Here is an 18,459-nt window from a genome sequence, read left to right as displayed (position 1 = left end):
TGCCGCCGGTGCCGGGCGTTGCGTGGCGGCGTCCGGCGAGCGCCCGCGGTGCCGTTACCTGGCGGGCGGCAGGCGGGCCGCCGCGCGGAGCCTCGCAGCCGCTGACATTGAGAGGGACGCCGCCATGACGCTCGGCGCAGCCGCTGGGGGACGGACGGCGGCGGCGCTGGGACAAACCTCCTCCGCCCGGACACAGGAAACGCGAAGGCGGGCGGGGAGGGATGGAGGGGGCGGGAGGGGCCGGAGGGGGGCAGGCACCGGCAAGGGGGGGGCGAGCACCCTCCTCACACCGCCCTGCCGACCTCCTCCTGCCTTCCTCTTGCTGTCCTCAGCGAAGGACGTGGGGACTGAAGCGCTTCGGGAGGGCCCTGCCAGGCCTCACGGCACCCTTGGGTGCGGGGCACCCCGGGGTGGCAGGGGCTGAGCCCCGCTGTCCCTCATTAGGTGTCCCCGAGAAAAGGGCACGCTCCATGCAGAGAAAGCAGAGCTCTGGTGTCTTCTTGCACGTCTTGACCTATTTCTTAGTTTTTCTGCTTAAAATACACTCAGGTGCTTGCTGCACTAAGGTAAACAAGTATCTAACATGCTGTGCTTGTAGGAGCCCTGTTTTGACTTTACACCAATTCTAGACTTAACTTCCTATAGTCACACAAGGAAGATAAACCACTTCTAGACTTATTCCCCTAGTCAGACAAGGAAGATAAACCAATTCTAGACGTATTGCCTATAGTTAGACAAGGAAGACAGACAAGGCCCCTGTTCTCTTAAAGTTGAGTCATATTTTTAATGCATTAACTGTAAAAAGGCAAGTAAATAACAGCGCACACATCCTGGAATATGACGCTTCATTCACGGTTAAGGAAGATAGATTGCTGTAAAGGAAGAGTCAAACGCTGTGGTACTCAGTGCCAAAACCTCAAATGACCTACACTTTCCGGAAACACATGGTGTGAAAGCGCAGGGTTAGAGAGGGATCTGCAATGCTGTGAAGAACTGAAAAGTTTCTGGTTCTGGGGAAGAAAAGTCTGCATTCTTAACATCATTTTAATTATTTTGAAATCTGTTGCCATTTTTGAAAAAAGAAAAAAAAAAAAAGAAAAAGAAAACCCCTTATCTCAAGTTTCAATTTTACTGAAAAACTGGAAAAATTATAAGAAGCGTTAAACAAAAAGTTGTGAAACTCCTACAGGAGATGTTAGTTTTGTCTAATGGTTTGTGAGTTGCTCCAGGAGAAGCCTGCCTTTTTCTCTATTGTGCAGTTTGACAAGATGAGATACAAAAATTCTACACAAGCAAGTTAATTCAGTGCTTTCTTGTCCCAAATAAAGGACAGAAGAATAATAGTTCTAATGAAAAGTTAAAGAAACTCTGAACAAATGTTTTCTGCAGTTATCAAATCAACAGAACATTAATTTCCAATGAGAACAAACAAACAACACCCTTGTATTATATAATCCTAATTAAACGTCAGACCTGGAGCCACTATTTCATAGTCTTTGTATTAGGCAAAGGTTGCAAAACAGTTTCTGTTGTAAATCATCCTGTTAGAATGTTCCACTCAAATACGTAATTTTCTACACTATCTTCCCGTCAAACGTTTCCGACTTACAGGGAAATGAAAAGTATACTATTTTTCTCTTTCAAAACAACAGCAGCTATGCAGAAAAAGAGGAAAAATGAAAAATCATTCTGGGCAGCATAGTACAAAGACAGTAAGGACAGTGCTTTACAAATTGGGTGCTTTTACGGATAGGAGTATTTAAAAGGAATTTTTCCATCATTAGTAAATATGGTCAAAGTCAGATGTAGTATGACAGACAGCAGGAGTAATCCTGTAGCAATGATTAATTGAGCATGGCCTATATGGAAAAGTGACAGCTTGTGTTAAATGTCAGTGGGAAACTACACTGAACCTTTGCGCTTACTAGTTTTTCTTCACATGTTTTGAGAGGTCTTGAAAAACTGTTCCCTGAGGTTCTGTGATTTTTTCAACTGTATCAGTTACCAACCTAATAATGCACGTTCTCTCTCACACCGAACCTTCATGCACGTTCAGATAGACAGAGTAGGAATATCTGCCTCTCGGAAAACTCAAGAACTTTTATCCCTCTGTTCCAAAATCTTTTTCCAGTGGCCTCAATGATGGTAGGTTATAGGAGGCCTTCACACCAACTCACGTTTACTTCAGTTAATCTAAACTTGTACCTTTTGTGATGCCACAGCTAGGAAAAATCTGTCGTTCCCTGGAAGCAGGGGAAGATTAATGCAGTTCAAAGGCATCAGCTGGTGAAGAGTGGTTTGCTGAGGCCAGTTGCCCTTGAAGGTCCGAATGTAAACTGAGGCAAGCTGTGTGAGTCTGTCTATTCTCCATCAGTTGTCAGATACTCAGAGCTCATCTGAAGACCTCTGGGGTGGACCCAGCTTTCAGGGTTTTTGCATCTGCTGTCTTCTTTCACTGTCAGAGATGGAAACGGCAGTTTGGGCAGCATGTGAGCGCATCACACGGCTCTCTTCTTTGAACTCGAGCTCTTCCTGCTACCTCTCCTGTGGGTGATGGGGAAAGGACGGGGTAGTAGCATGGGGCAGCTGGAGCTTGGAGCTGGCGCTTTATTAACTGAATCCATAAAAGGAAGGTGCCAAAATCAGGAGCTGCCTTTGGCAGCTGCAGGGATAGGACTGTCTTGTGCTAGATCACAGCGACTGATGGGTTTGAGCATGTGTGCAAGTGAACGTGCTGCTAATTGCTAGCACAGTCCCTGGAAAGGTTTTGGCCCAGGCCAATTAGCACCGTCCCAAACAATGTCTGAGCACAGTCTGGGAACCAGCGTGAGCCTGGGACTGTTCCTAATAAGCAGTGTGGATGAGGCCATTCTGGGTTTTGGATTGTGTTTTTGGAGCTGGGGAGAAGAGGAGAAAGAGTTTAGTTCTACGGATGTGAGCTGTGCCACGTAAGCTGAGCTGTATCAGGGGTACAAAAGGGTCTTTGGACTGTTTATTTACTAATATAAATGTAACCATAGCATTTGTTGCTGAAGTATTATTGTATAGTAGTCACAAACATGAGAGACTATTTCTAGACAAATAACCATAGCTCTCCAGAGACAGCATGTGTGGCAATTCCAAGCACACAGTTTACCGTGAAATTAATATGCACCAACAGTCCCTTGCAGTCTGGTGCCTCGGAAAGGGCGAGAGATACGAGTTTTTCTCTTTCCCACTTTTAACAGGAAATAGACCTTAGAAATAGACCTCTAAGATATTCCTGTAAAGTTTTAAATTAGGTATGTACTGTTTTATCTGACTGGCTTAACTTTGTGTAAATGTATTCTTATATATGATATAAGACCTTCTTAATCGTTGCGTCTTAGGTCGAACTAATCAATTTGTGTGCTTATACACAGTCTTAGAAAATAAAGCTTTACATGCAGTATTCCCCCAAATAATACAGTAAGTTGGTTTTTGAGGTGACCGCAAAAGAATCATTCGAAGTCCATACTTCCATGAAGGCTTAAACTTTTCATTCATAATTCTGGCTGCAAGCTGGTCTTCTGTCACTGATATACTGTGAAACACTGTCCCTCAAGACTGAAACAGTTTATGTGCCAGCACTTATTGTGCTGTACAGTATGCTCACAGTTTCTATTGTCTCACTCTATGAGAAAGCTTATTAGCTTAACTATGCAGGGTTAGAGTCATATTTTCTCTTCACATATGTGACCACCACACATTGTGAGAATCTGAGAGGAAAATCTAACCTTTTACTTTTTTTCTGTGAGAGTAAGGTTGTACAATTTTACTCTATGCCCAAGGAAATCGATTCAGATACAAATAATTTCATAGTCTCAAATAAACTGCAGTTAGAAGTGAGAAATCTAGAGATACTCCTTAGTGAATCATTGTTTTGAATTGTTGCGTTTTATCCTGGGTGGCTTGTAGGAACTATTCAGGAAACGAAGTCAACATTCTCAGAGATCTTGACAGCCCTATGTGGCAAAGCAGTGGTAGAAATGGGGTACAAGACACAAGCAAACTGATTATACTGGTTACAGCTACATGTATTCTCACTCAGTTCCATGTTGTGTGTTGTCTGTATTGATTTTACGTACAGAAAATATTCATTTCAGTGTTGGACAACTCTCGGATTCTGACCCTTCATATATCTAAGCATGGCGGTAGCTTAACATGTACTTAGTTATTCACATTAACTTATACAGGACTGGAATTTAGTCTTTCAAATACCAATTTTTGGTTTGAAAAGTATGTTTTGTCTTTTTAAGAGCTCACTGTGTAAGTAGTGACTCTGTTGGCTCCATTTTACCCACAGTAATTTCTTTTGCTGGTGAAATATCAGCTGCAGTTACCCTTAGAGGTTTTTTGTTTGTTTGTTTGTTTTTCCAAGCATTTGCAGTTGGACAAAGACTATTTCTCTTATATAGTTATTTACAAACCTTACCATGCTTTCAGTGCCAGGATAAATTTGATGGAAGATTTTGTCCCAAATGTCAATTTCTGTGTTAAAAGATGAGTGATCGTAAGAACATGATGTTTGGGGATTTCAGTATTTATTTACATTCCCTACATGGCAGCCAGGTTGGTAAGGAAGATGACAATATTCTCAAAGTCTGTTTGATTGCAAATGAAATTTAAAATGCAGTTGGAGCTGTCTGGATTTAATTTCTCTCTCTCCCCCCGCCCCCCCCCCCCCCCCCCCCCATATGGGAGAATAAAACATCTCAGCTCATACAGGAGAAAAAAATTAAAACCAGGCAACGCCAGCTCCATTGTGAGCTTCACATGCAATCAAACAGTCTCGCAGGGAAACTCCCCTTCCTGACTGCACTGCTGCCACTTGTGAACTACAATTAAAAAAAAAAAATCACTTTTTATACTCCCTGCTTTCAAGCTAGACATTGACATGTGAACCAAAATCTTCTTTTTAACTATTGCCCGGGAGGCCACCAAAGAATCCCAGCTGACCCCCTGCCATCAGAGTGAGTGATGGTAGGCTGCTGGTGTTGCAGCTCGCTTCCCTCGGGCTGCCACCCTGAGAGATCCCACCATCCACCCTCGGTGTGAGTGACATTAGCCCACTGGGCTTTGAAAACACTTTTCAGGTCGGTCATCGCGGAGAGATAGCTTCCTTCACACACAGCATCAGGGTGAGTGACGTCAGGCCGCTGGGGTTTAAAATACAGACCCTCAGGCTTGCTAAGCTGACACTGCTGAGAAAACTGCTTTTATTGTTTTACATCAGCAGGGACCTCTTTGTCTTTTTTTGTATTGTTTACTTAGAAGCCAGCCTCCCCCTTCCCCGTCTCCCACCCCAGACAATTATTAACATCTGTAGGGTAATTTCTAGTGCTTTTTTTGTTTTGTTTTGTTTTTTAAACTGGAGGTGAAGCAGATTTTAGTCTTTGAATTTTTATAGCCATCTGCTTTCTCATATGATTTTTTGAAAGATCCTGGGTGTGCCTGAGTACTTGTTAGTGGGAGTGTCTTAGCATAATAAAAGGAGAGCAGTTCTTAGAGATTCTGTTCCTTTTAGCCATCCTGGATAGATAATGCTAATATTAATTATTCTTCCATCAGAACTTTTCCTGAGGTTCGTGGACTTCAGGAAATGTTCCTCTCTAGTCTTAACTGAATATAAGTCTGGCTGGCACTTGGTCTTTCAATTCGTGATACTAAAATTAAAAGGTTCCTCTGTAGCCAACCATCATAGGAAACCTGATCAGGTTTCATCAGGAAACCTGATGTTTCTGATATTATTTTATCAGCTCTAAATTATGGTGATGAGATTTTAGGGGCTTTGTGAAGTAATACATAGGATTTAGGATAAACCCCCCTAAACTGGTTAATGTGAAAGATAAAGTTTTAAAACTGTAATTATATAATACCGCTGAACAGACTAAATCATTGAATGGTAAGTAGTGCGTTGGAACTGCCATTTTTCTGAACTCTATTTCCATTTCATTCAAAATTAGGAACTATTTCTTAATGTATTACTGAAAAGAAGTAATTTAAAAAATACATATATTTTAAAGTTTCTAATTCTTTATGAAAACAGCAGCCAGGTGAGCTAAAATAAACATAAAGATTTGAGAATTTAGAAAAATAAAGTCTAAGAAAGATTACTTGGTTAAATGATAATTTAGTTAAAGGTATATAATAAGTTTATATTGAAACTAATATTTTTGTCTTTTTCTCTCTCTCTCTTTCTTTTTTTTTTTTCTTTTTTTACTGTTTGCCATTTGAAGCTCACTTTATCAGTGACCTGATCCTCACTTGGATGCATAAACACATTTTGTAGTCAGATTTCACAAGAGGTACCATCACTCTGTAAGAGAAATTTAAGTTCTTTTAAAACTAGTTTTAAAGTATTCTCTTTCTTCTTACCTAATTTTTTGAATAGCATTTACTATGGATACTAAATGTCACCAGTTTCATTGAAGGAAGAGGCTTTTTAGTGGTTTTGGTAGATTAGCAGAGAATTATTAAAATATGTAGTAACAATTAATTTTTATGAAGCAGCTACGCTGTCCAATAAGAAACCTGTGAAAATAATTTGCTTTAGTCCTATGAGAACTTCTAAGGTGCTTCTAATGATAGGAATGCAGGAGAAGATGTCATCGAGTCCTCCAAGCTGGAGTTCTCATCCTCAATAATATCTTTAAATTTAAGTTTTTTTCAACTCAGAAATGTTCTCTGAAAGACACAGTTTTGATGAGCTTGATGATATTCAGTGGTAGGAAACACCATAAGACAGTTACGTGTTGTGTGGCATTTTTTGAAATTATATTCCTAAGTTTTTCATTATTTCCACATCACTTTCATATAAACAGGACTTTCAAGGCTGGCTGCTTTTTTATGCCCCATACGAAATGAAGCAGGAGCTGGATCCTGGACTTCTGCAGTTCAGAATCAGCATCTAACTACTGTGCTGCAAAATTTACAAAAGTTTTTTTCTTTCTCCTGGTGTGACAGTCCATGTGCTATTCGCCATTGTGCTCCTGTTTTCTTGACCAGACTGAAGAAAACCCTATTTCTTGCTCTTTGCAGGCATTGGTGTGTTGCTCAGAGCTCACTGATGAGCAGGCTTTCATGCTGCCAACATATCCCAACAGCTTCCATGGCTCAGTTCTTCTGGGAAAGGGCAAGTGTTCAGATCTCTGCAGTTTAGCGGTTCCCCTCTCATGGAAATCCCCAGGTCTCCATCTGCTGAGAAGATTGACCATAGTATACTTTATATGGGGATGGAGTCTATCACAGACCTGGTGTTACAAACCCTTCTGTTCAGAAATGTGAAGCTGGGCTCAGAGTGTCATGAGTTTTTTTGTTGTGCTTTGTTTTTTTTTTGTTTTTTAATAATAAAAATATGGGTTACCTTCAGATTTTAGGGTCTTTTTGTTTTACTCAGTTTGCATATTCAAATTATCCTACAGAACCACGAGTATTATTTTGGATCTTTGTTGTAAAATGAAATTTGAATTGTCTCTTAAACACACAGTTTGACCGTCTAAGATTCACAAGAGTTGCCAAAAAGTCTGTAATATCTGTGACTGTTCATATAGAAATGAGGGGTGGATGTCCCTGTAGTAACTGGAATCTGAAATCAAGAGACGGCAAAAAGAGGAAGGCATCATCCCAATTGGGTTATGCTTGCTTTCTCTCTGAGTGCTTTGGATAAGGAATTACAGATTCTGTAATTGTCTTAAGCAGTGGCATGCTGGTCTAGAAAAGGCCATACATGCATTTCTGCACCTTCTGTATTTGGATGGAAGTGATCAAAATCTTACACTGTAGTACAGCCCACTGTATTGTACTTCAGTTGTGACCATCGCTGTATTAACTGTACAGGGTATGTGGTTTTGGTGACACAATGAGTTTCTACAAAAAGGATTGTGGTGCCAGGAAAATAATATGATTTCTGTAAAGCAGCTGTTGGAATTCTTAAGGATTAATGATTCTGTTTCCATGGAAGTAAATGACGAAAGTATATATTGGCAGAATATTTTCTAAATAGAATATTTAGAAAAATTCCAGGAGAAAAGAAATTCTGGCTCATTTGTAAGAGGAGATATTGAAGAATGTCCTGGTTTTATTTACTACACTGGTGGAAGACCATTATAGCCTCTTCAAAATAACTACCGGACAGATTACGTGCTGAGGAATGCATTTTTAATACAGATTCTTGGCAGTGGCATCTTTAGCTTGCATGCCACACCTTTCCCAAAATGTGTTGTTATTTTTATAAATTAAGATACCTGATTGCTTATTCTCAATTAATTTTCTATTTTCTTCTCTAAATGGCTTTCTTTAAACACTTTTTTAGTGATTGAATCACAATGACACCTGTGATGCACATCATATTTCCTACTTGCTAAGATACTATAGCCTGTATAAAACTAATCACAAAAACATTCAGAAAAAGGATGTCTGCTTACCTATATAGTTTTGTACTAAGACCTGAGGTGTACTTTGTCATTAGTAGCGTACATATTTGATTATGGGATTATCATTCTGGTAGTCATGCAATTTCTATTGGATACTAAAATTTGTCTTCATGATTGAAAAAAGTACTATAAATTAGTTATTTCACTGCATTTCTTTTTTTCTTTTTGAGGTAATAATCACATAATCTAACAATAACAGTAGGACTATGAATGCTACAAGGTTTCTACTTACAAGAAATAGGTAAGTTCTTAATTTTGGAGAGTATAGCTTGATGTTTATCAAATCAAACTTCAGAGTCTTAACATGAAATAAGTTGTAGGCCTGTTTCAGCATCAGGGTAAAATGGGATGGTTCAGTCCTATGCCACTAAAAGGCTTAACATATTAATTGGTCCTATCAGCCATTCAACTGCAGGATACTGTTATATTGAGGAAGAGAATACTTACATCCAACAGGAAGCAGTGGCAAAGCAAAAGTGATATTAATTCCCTGACAAATAAAATGGAACTATTGAGATAAAATAAATCATTTAAAATATATTTTAAAATCCCTAATCATATAATTAATTAGTTCTTTTAATTTGGGGTCATTTTTATTTCAATTTCTATGACATTTTCTTGATAAAATTGTTGTTTTAGTTTTGTATCAGATTTAGTTTTCACCAAAGGCAGTTCTATTTAAACATCAAATATATATATATAATATATATATATATTTCATCTGAAACAGAAAGTGTTAGACACAAATAGTTCTTTTCCACCCAGTTCAGTATTACTGGTGAGTTTAATTTTAGCTAATACAGTAAAGTTATTCAAATTTGTGCCTTTTGATGCTGATACTACCATCTCAGCATCAAATAGGGGAGGACCTAACTCACCCATGTGTTGTTTCATATGAACGGCTCATATCAATGACCATATAGATCATCACTTTTTCTTTTCTGCTCTTCAGTGAAACAGTTAAGCATTTGCTAGATTAATTGGCTTGTGAAATTACCTCATCCTGGACCTTTCCTAATTTTATCTGTATATTTATTATTCCTCTCCTTACCTCTTTTCACGCATTTGTTCTGACCTCTAAGCCTTACATTAGCAGTTACCTTTTGAGTCATTTCATAGGATGTATTTTTTGAGAGATTAGCTCATTCCACAAAGAAAGCAGAAACAGGTTTAAATAGAGACTTTATCAAATAGACTTGTAATCCCTGTTGTGTCTGTGTATTCTTGTCAATTCAGAAAGCATAAAAAAAAACCCCACCACCCTTTTTAAGACTACTTGTCTCATATATTTTCCATTATATACCCTTGAAGTTTACAATTTATTCCCTTTTTATAAACAACAGGCTAAATATTACTATAGTTCTCATATTCCTTTCTTCACTCTTTATTTGCCATGTGAGACTTCGGAGACCCTTCCTCTTTCTCATTTTCTATTTCCCTCATAAGAAGGTGAAGGGTAGTAATACCACAACAGGGTAATGAATTCCTTGTACACATGTACATGTCAGTGGTCACAGAAATTGTGACTGAAATGACAGATACAATAAGTATTCTTCAGGGTCTTTTGTTAGTTTGGATTTAGGTCACAAAGTGTATTTCCCAGGCTGTCTTTCTACGATGAGCCAGTCTGACGACATAGATGTTGTTTTAGCTTTTTCAGAGCCTCAGCTATGTAACATCATTGAATTAATAGTTTTCAGAACTTTTTAAGTGTTCCTAACAATCCGCATTAAGCCATAAAGATTAATTTTTAAACAGTACTTTTCCTGCTTAAATCCTCAGCCCATGTTTCCATATGGTTTCATTTTAATGCCCATGATTCCATACTTCTATTATAGCTTGCCCCCTTTTACTGGAATTCACTGGAGGAAAGTGCTATTAGGGTTTTCCTTTTGCAGAAGGGAGTAGTTGTTCTGAAAAGAGAGCACAAGATGAAATAAAAGGGTACATTTATGAACAAAATGGACATAATGGTCAAGGTTTTCTATTGAATCTTTGTGGTCTAGAGAGGATCACTGGCATTCTGAATGAGAACAAAGGCTCTCAGAAAAAAAAAAATTCCAACATTTTCTGGAAGTCTGAATTTTATCTTATGCGTCATGCTTCTTTCTAGTTGTATGAATCTTAGAAATGGTAAATATATCTATTCACAAAGATTATTTTTGTTAAGCTACACGACAACTGTGTAAGTTGTATCTAACAGGTTCAGAGAGTTTAGAGAGCTTTTACCTTCTTATTTGGATACTAGAGGTACCACTAAGTTACATTACCTCATTAGAAATGCATCTTAAAAAATAGACATATTTTGAGCACATTTTAGCCTAAAAGACTTTATAAAGTCTCCTCAGGTGTGTTTCAAACCCAACAGTATTTCTCACATTCACATAATAAAAGTCCTCTGTATGTTCAGTGAAGATATTCTTGGCCCTAAAGAAATTTGGAACATGCTAAAATGCATTGCTGAATTGACCTATCTGATTCCAGTGAACTGAAATGAATACAAAAAAGTACAACTTCCAAAAGATAATGATTAAAAAAAAAAAAAAAAAAGCTTGTCACAATTTTCTGCTTGGATTAAAAAAAAAATGCAAAATTTTGCAGTGACTTGAAATACGCTCTTTATTTACAAACTTAGAAATTGCACTTCAGAAGGATTATTAGTATCTCTTCACAGAGGAGTTTTCCCTTTCCTTAGTTTTCTGTCTTTAAAAACACCGACAAACTGTTGAAACTTGCTCTTACATGTTTCTGATTTTCAATTTCTAGAGATAATTCTTGAAAAATGTCCAAGTTACAAAGTCCATATACAGCATTCACAATTTCTGTATCTAAATAGCGATCACCTTGTGACTTGTTAGCAGGGAAAATTAGATATTCAGAAGAAAAAATGACATTGATATTCGACTGTGTTTAGCTGCTAATTATTTACTACAAAATAAAAGTGAATTTGACGAATTCTTATGTAAATTAATTTGAGCTTTGCCTTGAATAATTATTGTTATGGCCCTTTCCATCACCACAGCCTTCAGCTGTAAGGGTCTCCCAAAGAAGGAAAAGCCCATGTTTTCTTTCCCTCATTCTTTCCTAAATCTTCTAGTGGCAGGTGTCCCTGCCCATGTCAGGGGGTTGGAACTAGATGATTTGTAGAATCATAGAATCACTTAGGTCAGAAAAGACCTCTAAGATCATCAAGTCCAACTGTTAACCTAGAACTCCCAAGTCTACCGCTAAACCATGTCCCTAAACGCCATATCTATGTCTTTTGAATACCTCCAGGGCTGGTGACTCAACCACTTCCCTGGGCAACCTGGTTCAATGCTTCACAACATTTTCAGTGAAGAAATTTTTCCTAACATCCAACCCAAACCTCTCCTGTCACAACTTGAGGCCATTTCCTCTGATCCTATCACTTGCTCCCTGGGAAAAGAGGCTGACCCCCACCCCACTACAGCTTCCTTTGAGGCAGTCGTGGAGAGCAGTAAGGTCTCCCCTGAGCCTCCTTTTCTCCAGCCTAAATAACCCCAGTTCCATCAGCTGCTCCTAATAAGTCTTGTTCTCTAGACCCTTCACTAGCTTTGTTGCCCTGCTCCAGCACCTCCTTGTTCTTCTTGTAGTGAGGGGCCAAAACTGAACATAGCATTTGAGGTACAGCCTCACCAGAGCCAAGTACAGTGGGACAATCGTTCCCCTAGCCCAGCTGGCCACACTACTTCTCATAGGGGCCATGATGCCATTGGTCTTCTTGGCCACCTGGGCACACTGCTGGCTCATGTTCAGCCAACTGTCAACCAATATCTCTAGGTCCTTTCTAGGTCCAGGCAGCTGTAAAGCCTATTCCAACTCAAACCATTCTAGGATTCTGTGATTTATTATGGTTTAACTGTTGCCTTAAAAGGTTAAAACTGTTGCCTTTAAAAGGTTAAAAGTTTTCCATAGCAACTCAGATTTCTGTATGCAGATTTTCCTTTTTTTCAAATGGCTAAAGAGTTTTGCATTTATAGCTTCTCATTTTGAAGAACTGGAATAAGAAAATTAACTGCAATAGAAAATTGTTGAATACAGGTTATTGTGCTTTGAAGTCTTATTTCTAGAAATAGTGGCAAGGTGTTATGGTCTTTTAAAACATATATAGGGACTGAAAGGGATCTTCTAGCTCATCCAATCTTCTCCTATTTTAGGAAACTACATCATCTAATCTTTTTAATAAATTGATGGAATTCTGTTTTAAGATTATCTAGGCTATTTTTGCCCCAGTGCTCCTTCTGGAAGACTGTTAAAGAACTTCGTGCTCTTTGTATCCTGTCCTGGGATTGTGTTTGACTTATAGGATGTCGGGATCACACGATTGTCTTGTATTGTTAGTAGTCCCACCGTCTAGAGTCTCATTCTTTTTTCTCTCTTGTAAATTTACTGGTCCAGTTCTTTGTAGGTGCTATCTGTGGTGTCTTGTGTAGTGGCTATATATCCTAACTTTTGTTATGAACATATGTATGCGTGGACTTTTGTCACATCTTTACAAATATTTTAAGCATGATTTTTGAGGAACACTCTGGTCTGATACTTCCTTTCTCAGGAATACTTGTAATCATCTCCTTTTTCGTCTTTCTGGACATTTTGTTTTACCTGCCTTACTGTTCTTCTAGTAATCCTCACCTTCCTCCACCATAACTTAGGCTTTCATTTATGGTGTCATACCACATTTTTTTTTTCGATGACCAAGTGGGTTACTGTTATTGCATTTCCTTTCTCTGAAAATACATTATCTCATCAAAGAGTGACAGTATCTGACCACTCAATATCAGTATGACAAAATGTTTGTCTAGCATTTTACCCATCTCTTCTTGGTTTCCTTTTATATTAATTAATTTAGTTATTGCCTTCTGCTGTGACGTTTTGCACATTGGTAGGGTCATTCTAGCAAACCCATAGAAACCATCTGAAATACGTAAGACAGAAATTAAACTTCGCTTACTGATGGAAAAAGACCATGTTGGGATGTCTACAGCTGTAAATATCAGTGAAAGTTTAAATATCTCCATATGAAAATAAGCTCCAAACTCAGATTTCCTAGGGAATGTTTTTTATTTTGAGTTGATTCTAGCCTAGTCCAATTCTATGCTTATTTTTGTATTATTCATTCCCGTTTTGACAAGGCACCAAGTCCTGCTTTTTTTTCTTCCTTTTTTTTTTTCTTCTTTTTTTTTCTGGCATAGGTCATACTCCTTTGTTTATAGCAAAAGTAGGTGGAGAGGAGTCATCAGAAGGAAACAACACAAGGTCCTTTTTATTTCCATATCATTCCACCTAAATATCTGGAAGAAGGTTGTATTTCTTTCTAGTATCCTGGGCCCTGATTTCCCTATCACCAGTTTCTGACAATAGAATTACAGTTAGAATACGATTACCATGCAGCCTGTTAAAAGATGTCTTGAAGACCTCTTGCAGAAGTGTCTCATGATGACTGAAAAGGTAGTCTGTTTTCAGCAAAATATGTGAAGAGAATATATTTCTATTTGTTTATTTTCAGTGGTTTTTATATGAGAGGGCTTTTTCGTAAGATTAATCACAACAACCTAAACGCTTAATGACTCTTGTTTTCTAACATCTAAGACCCCATAGTTTTGTGGATTTTGACTGTAAAATACTACAAAAAAGATCCCTGTTGTTTTGCAGGATGATTGTAGTCAGTTTTCAAAACTCCCTTCCTTTTCATCTTATTTTTATATAGACAGCAAAAAGTTACAGCTTTTGAAAATATGGGTGGCATTTTCTTTTATTTAAAGAGCATAATTTTTAGGGATGAATGTAACTTCCTTAGTAAAGGACTTCTTGACCGAATCTTTTAATGGTGTGCAAGCAGTCTGGATTCCTTGATGGCAAAAAAGACATCTTTCCCTCAAATCATCATGTCAATAGAAAAATAGAACAGTCTTTTCTTCCGCCATGCAAGGACCACTAAGTAAGTGAGACCAAGACTTAATTTTCAGATGATATCAAGAGAATTTTATGGCAGATGTCTTTATTGGCAGTTAGGTCTGCTGAAATAATTAATGAATCTAAGCAAATCACACTGCTAAAATTAGCCTGAGAAATGCAACAGTCGCTATTTTGTACGAGTTTTCCCTTGCCTTTCTTACCGCTTACCTTTATATTGCTAGAGCCTGGCTGTCACTTTTAGCAAGGCTGGTTGCCCATGTCCTTTGCAGTGAAAAGCTAAGCTAAGATCATCAGCATGCCAGTAGCTAATACTTTCAAGTGGTTTTACCCAAGACAGAAAGTTCTCCCACTGGAAGAATTTAGAGAACAACTCATCTTATTGCAGGAAAAAAAGTACGAGATCTTCCTAAGAACACCACACTTCACACGCACAAAGCTCTCATGAGTAGAGGAGTAATACTGCACAGTGGCTCACTGGGCTTGGGCTAAGCTGGGTGCCCAAATTTACTGTAGATTTCTCCAGCTAACAATACAGTGAAGGTTCAGAAGCTGTGTTTTCACTTCTTTCTCTTTTGCTCTTTTTTTTTTTTTCCCTCCAGTCAATCAGCTAGTACCTGCTAACTATGTCTGTGAAATCCTGATAGAGACAAAGCAGTTCCTTTGCTGCTCTGTAGTATGAAGGTAATAGCATAGTCTCTGCTTAGTTAATTCTGGAAAACTAGCTTTCTCTCCACTGGGGTGTTACAAGATGGTACCTTTTAATTACTTGCTGTAAAATCAACTTTCTGGAATGAAAACAAAGCCACATAAGCCTTGTTTATGCATTTTAACTCCTCTTGCTTGCAAGGGCTAGTAGTCCATCTGGCTATTTTAATATGATTTTTTGTCATACATTTTTCCTTTTTTCATTCTTTTACTGATATATTTTGGTATTTTTCTTAACCTTGTAAAAATTACTGGGATCCTTTCTAAAGCAAAGCTTCTTGATGTGTTTATGTTTAGCAGGTCAGATAAATTGTTCTCATGCAGACAGATCAGTGACACACAAGAAAGGAAATGTGAATTATCTGCCCACATCCCATAGTTTAGATAGCATCTCAGACTGAACTATGCACCTGGGATATTCCTAGTGATATCAGGAACCCACGAGGTGTGTCCAATAGTGCTTCATTCCTTCTTATTCTTTGTTTCAGTCCTCCTAGCTATGTTTGTGCATACAGCAGCTCTTTAATTTCAGCATGAAAGAAATTATTCCAAACAATTATTTACTAAGAGTGTCTCCGCTCTTGAAGTAACATGTTGATTCCATGTACCATTGAGACTGTGTTTTGCAGTTCATTACTCAGAGTATCAAGACAGAATTGCCTAATAAGAGAAGCATAAGACAGGATGATTTGCATAGCTCAGTTGAACTTCACAGTTTGCATTTCTGAACAGGAGAAAACGCCAAGACTCCATAAGGCAACTACTTATTCCAAATCTGGCACTTCTCCTATTCGGAAACACAGCTTGTGAAGTTCACTCGAGTTATTCAAATCAATCAATTTTTTTTCCTGAGCACTTTAATAACAAGAACGTTTTCTGTTATTAGTATATTACTTGTATAATATTTGCATATTAAGATACTAATTGAATATATTCACTTACCTGCTATCTCTTTTTTCTGATTCTCCAAGAAGAATCTCGGCAGTGCTGTTAAAGGAGTAAGGAACATGGACAGGTTGATACTTGTGTGCCTCTGCTAGAGAATTAAGATGAGTATCGTGCACAACTCATTTGTGGCTTTGTCTTATGTCATTCCATCACTTGCAAGTTATACAAGTAACTCCTAGACCTTATAAGTGAGACGTTTCACACATGCAGCATGTAAATCCGACTTTAAGGTTCTGTCTGTATTAGTGAATAAAATGGACTGAGGACTGTTCTTTGATCCCAGAGCTAATAGGAATGGCAAGGCCTCTGTCTGTGTGATTAGCATGTCTGCCCCTCGCACTGTGTAAGCTGTATTTGAACTGCCTGTTGGGGATGACCCTTGGCCTGGGTGAATCTCTGGAATATGACTTCGAGTTGTGGGAGGGCAGTAGCTGGCCTAACAATGATATAACAAAATATAACAATTTCATGCTGCACTTGCTCACCCATGCTATAGCCATTTAGCTTATCAGTGCAGCGTTCTCAGAAGATTTCACTGCACGCTCACCTGCCTCTGAATACCACCTAGGGTTCCTTTCCAGCTCAGTAACCTAAGCCCCACACAGTTCTCCGTACTGAGCATAGCAGCTTAGGGCTACTTGCCTTCACAGAAGGTGTGGAAGGGTGAAAAACACCACCTCCTTCCTCAAACCAGGTTTCTTAGTTGGCAGCAGTGCTCCTCCTTAACCTGGGGAGAGGGAAGAAGACTGCACATAACAGTGACTCTGTCTCACCTCCCTCACGAAAATAAGCAACAGTTGGTTAAGCCACCATCCCCATTGAAGGCTTTAAACAAAGATGTCATCTATGGTTTGCAGTTTCTGTGAAACCCAAGGAAATTCAAAGAATGCTGTGAACAGGATAGTGCAGCCAATTTGCCTGAGACAGACATCAAAGTGACCGTATGTACAAGAAAATGACAGTTATTTGGCCTGAATATGCAAATAATATGTGCAAGCTTTTTTCCGTGAGTTGTTGAAAATTTGACCTTAAATATTTTGCTTTTCATTAAAGAAGATGAGGATTTCATAATGACAGGCATATTCAACTCTTCCTTTTCTCTGTATCAGATATGTCAAAATATTATGTTGTGGGGTTTTTATTTTGTATGTTGTTGTTTTTTCCCTTTATTAACATAATCAGAACAAAGACTGAGAATGTAGGTTCTGGGCTTGATACATGCTGTTGACTATTTTACAAGACTACTATAAAAGCTTATTTGATATATTCCTATATGATTTGCTACTGTAGTGAAAAACATAGCTATTAAAACTTTATAAGCAGCTGTGGCTACTTGCTCCTGTGAAAAAGCAAATCCCAAATGTCAGCTTGGTTTCTGCGGTTCTTCAGAAAATAGTGTATTCAAGTCTGGTCTATACTTAATAAGTTTTACTAGAATGATTATGTTTGCTAGTGGTGCAATTTTTTTCATCATCGTAACTGTGCTTCACACTGCCCTAGTGCAGATATAAGTATGCTGGCACTCGTGCTGAAGATTCGGCTCTTGCTATGACCAGAAGTAGGATATACCTTTAAAATCATGTTTCATCTAGAATTACCACTTCTGGATAAGGAGAATGATTGCCCAATGCGGGACCAATAAAAAGAAATGTTCTTAAGTGCAGACAAGGCTTCAGTTTCATAGACACAGAACAGTTCTGAATAAATAAAATCCTCTCTGCTTGGCAGTCAGCCCTGCTGACTCTTACAACTGTATTGTGTTTTTCGATATTTGTTTTTGTTTAGTTTCTTAAAATCCTCAAGTTCTTGCATAACATGAATACATAGAAGCCTGTGCTTTGTATTAAAACATCTTTCTAGCCTTAATACTAGTGGAGAAAAAGCTTGGAAACATAACAAATACAAATATCTCAAATTTGCAGCATTATAAAAATTTTGTAAGTTTGAATCGAGTTCCTTCGTTCTCAGACCTCCCCTTTTTAACACTATAGTTTTGATAATAATGACTTCTACAAATTTTAGTTGCCTAAGGTGACTTGAAATACGTTGGATCTGATGTATCAAAGTGTTCAGGCAAGAATGTAAATAAGATTTACTTTTCAATAGGATTGCATATATTATAAAAGTATGTTTTGGAGTTTTAGGGGCTTCTGTTCAAAATTGTGACTATTTTGGTTTTGGATCTGTATTACAGTATGTGCACTTATCCTTTTTCAGATATGCTTTGTGAACTGAAATTTAGAACTTGAGCTCACTTCAGAATACTAGTTAATAACGTTTTGAAATTAGTAGATTTGGACCAAATTTCACAAGCACAAGATATCTCACAATTTTGTTAAAATAAACAGTGCTCACACGGCTCCTCAGATGTTGCATCAAGAAGGAGCTTTCTGCCTGTATGTGACTGTACACATCT

The 18,459-nt window shown here is 38.2% G+C and overlaps 1 protein-coding gene and 1 long non-coding RNA gene across 4 annotated transcripts in view; one reads left to right on the top strand and one right to left on the bottom strand.

Moving 5' to 3' along the window:
* Nucleotides 1-215, bottom strand: part of NDUFS4 (NADH:ubiquinone oxidoreductase subunit S4) — a 47,537-nt gene extending 47,322 nt beyond the window's left edge. The window contains exon 1 of the mRNA XM_080574586.1: nucleotides 59-215. Coding sequence (XP_080430712.1) covers nucleotides 59-126 — 68 coding nt within the window. The 5' untranslated portion in view covers nucleotides 127-215. The remainder of the gene's footprint in view (nucleotides 1-58) is intronic.
* A 2,294-nt stretch (nucleotides 216-2,509) lies between these two features.
* LOC308185897 lies at nucleotides 2,510-18,140 on the top strand. Of its 3 annotated transcripts, none has more exons than XR_013943807.1 (4): nucleotides 2,510-2,948; nucleotides 6,258-6,339; nucleotides 7,060-8,694; nucleotides 16,067-18,140. It is a non-coding gene; the product is annotated as an uncharacterized lncRNA (long non-coding RNA). The 3 variants fall into 3 exon arrangements; XR_013943808.1 differs by having other exon boundaries at nucleotides 2,510-3,281; XR_013943809.1 differs by lacking the exon at nucleotides 2,510-2,948 and adding an exon at nucleotides 4,765-5,159.
* Nucleotides 18,141-18,459: the final 319 nt, after the last annotated feature.

Source organism: Anser brachyrhynchus (assembly GCF_964034855.1).
Source record: "Anser brachyrhynchus genome assembly, chromosome: Z".
In the NCBI taxonomy this organism is placed as follows: Eukaryota; Metazoa; Chordata; class Aves; order Anseriformes; family Anatidae; genus Anser; species Anser brachyrhynchus.
The sequence above is the reverse complement of the archived record's forward strand: the minus strand, read 5'-3'. Positions and strand labels throughout refer to the sequence as shown.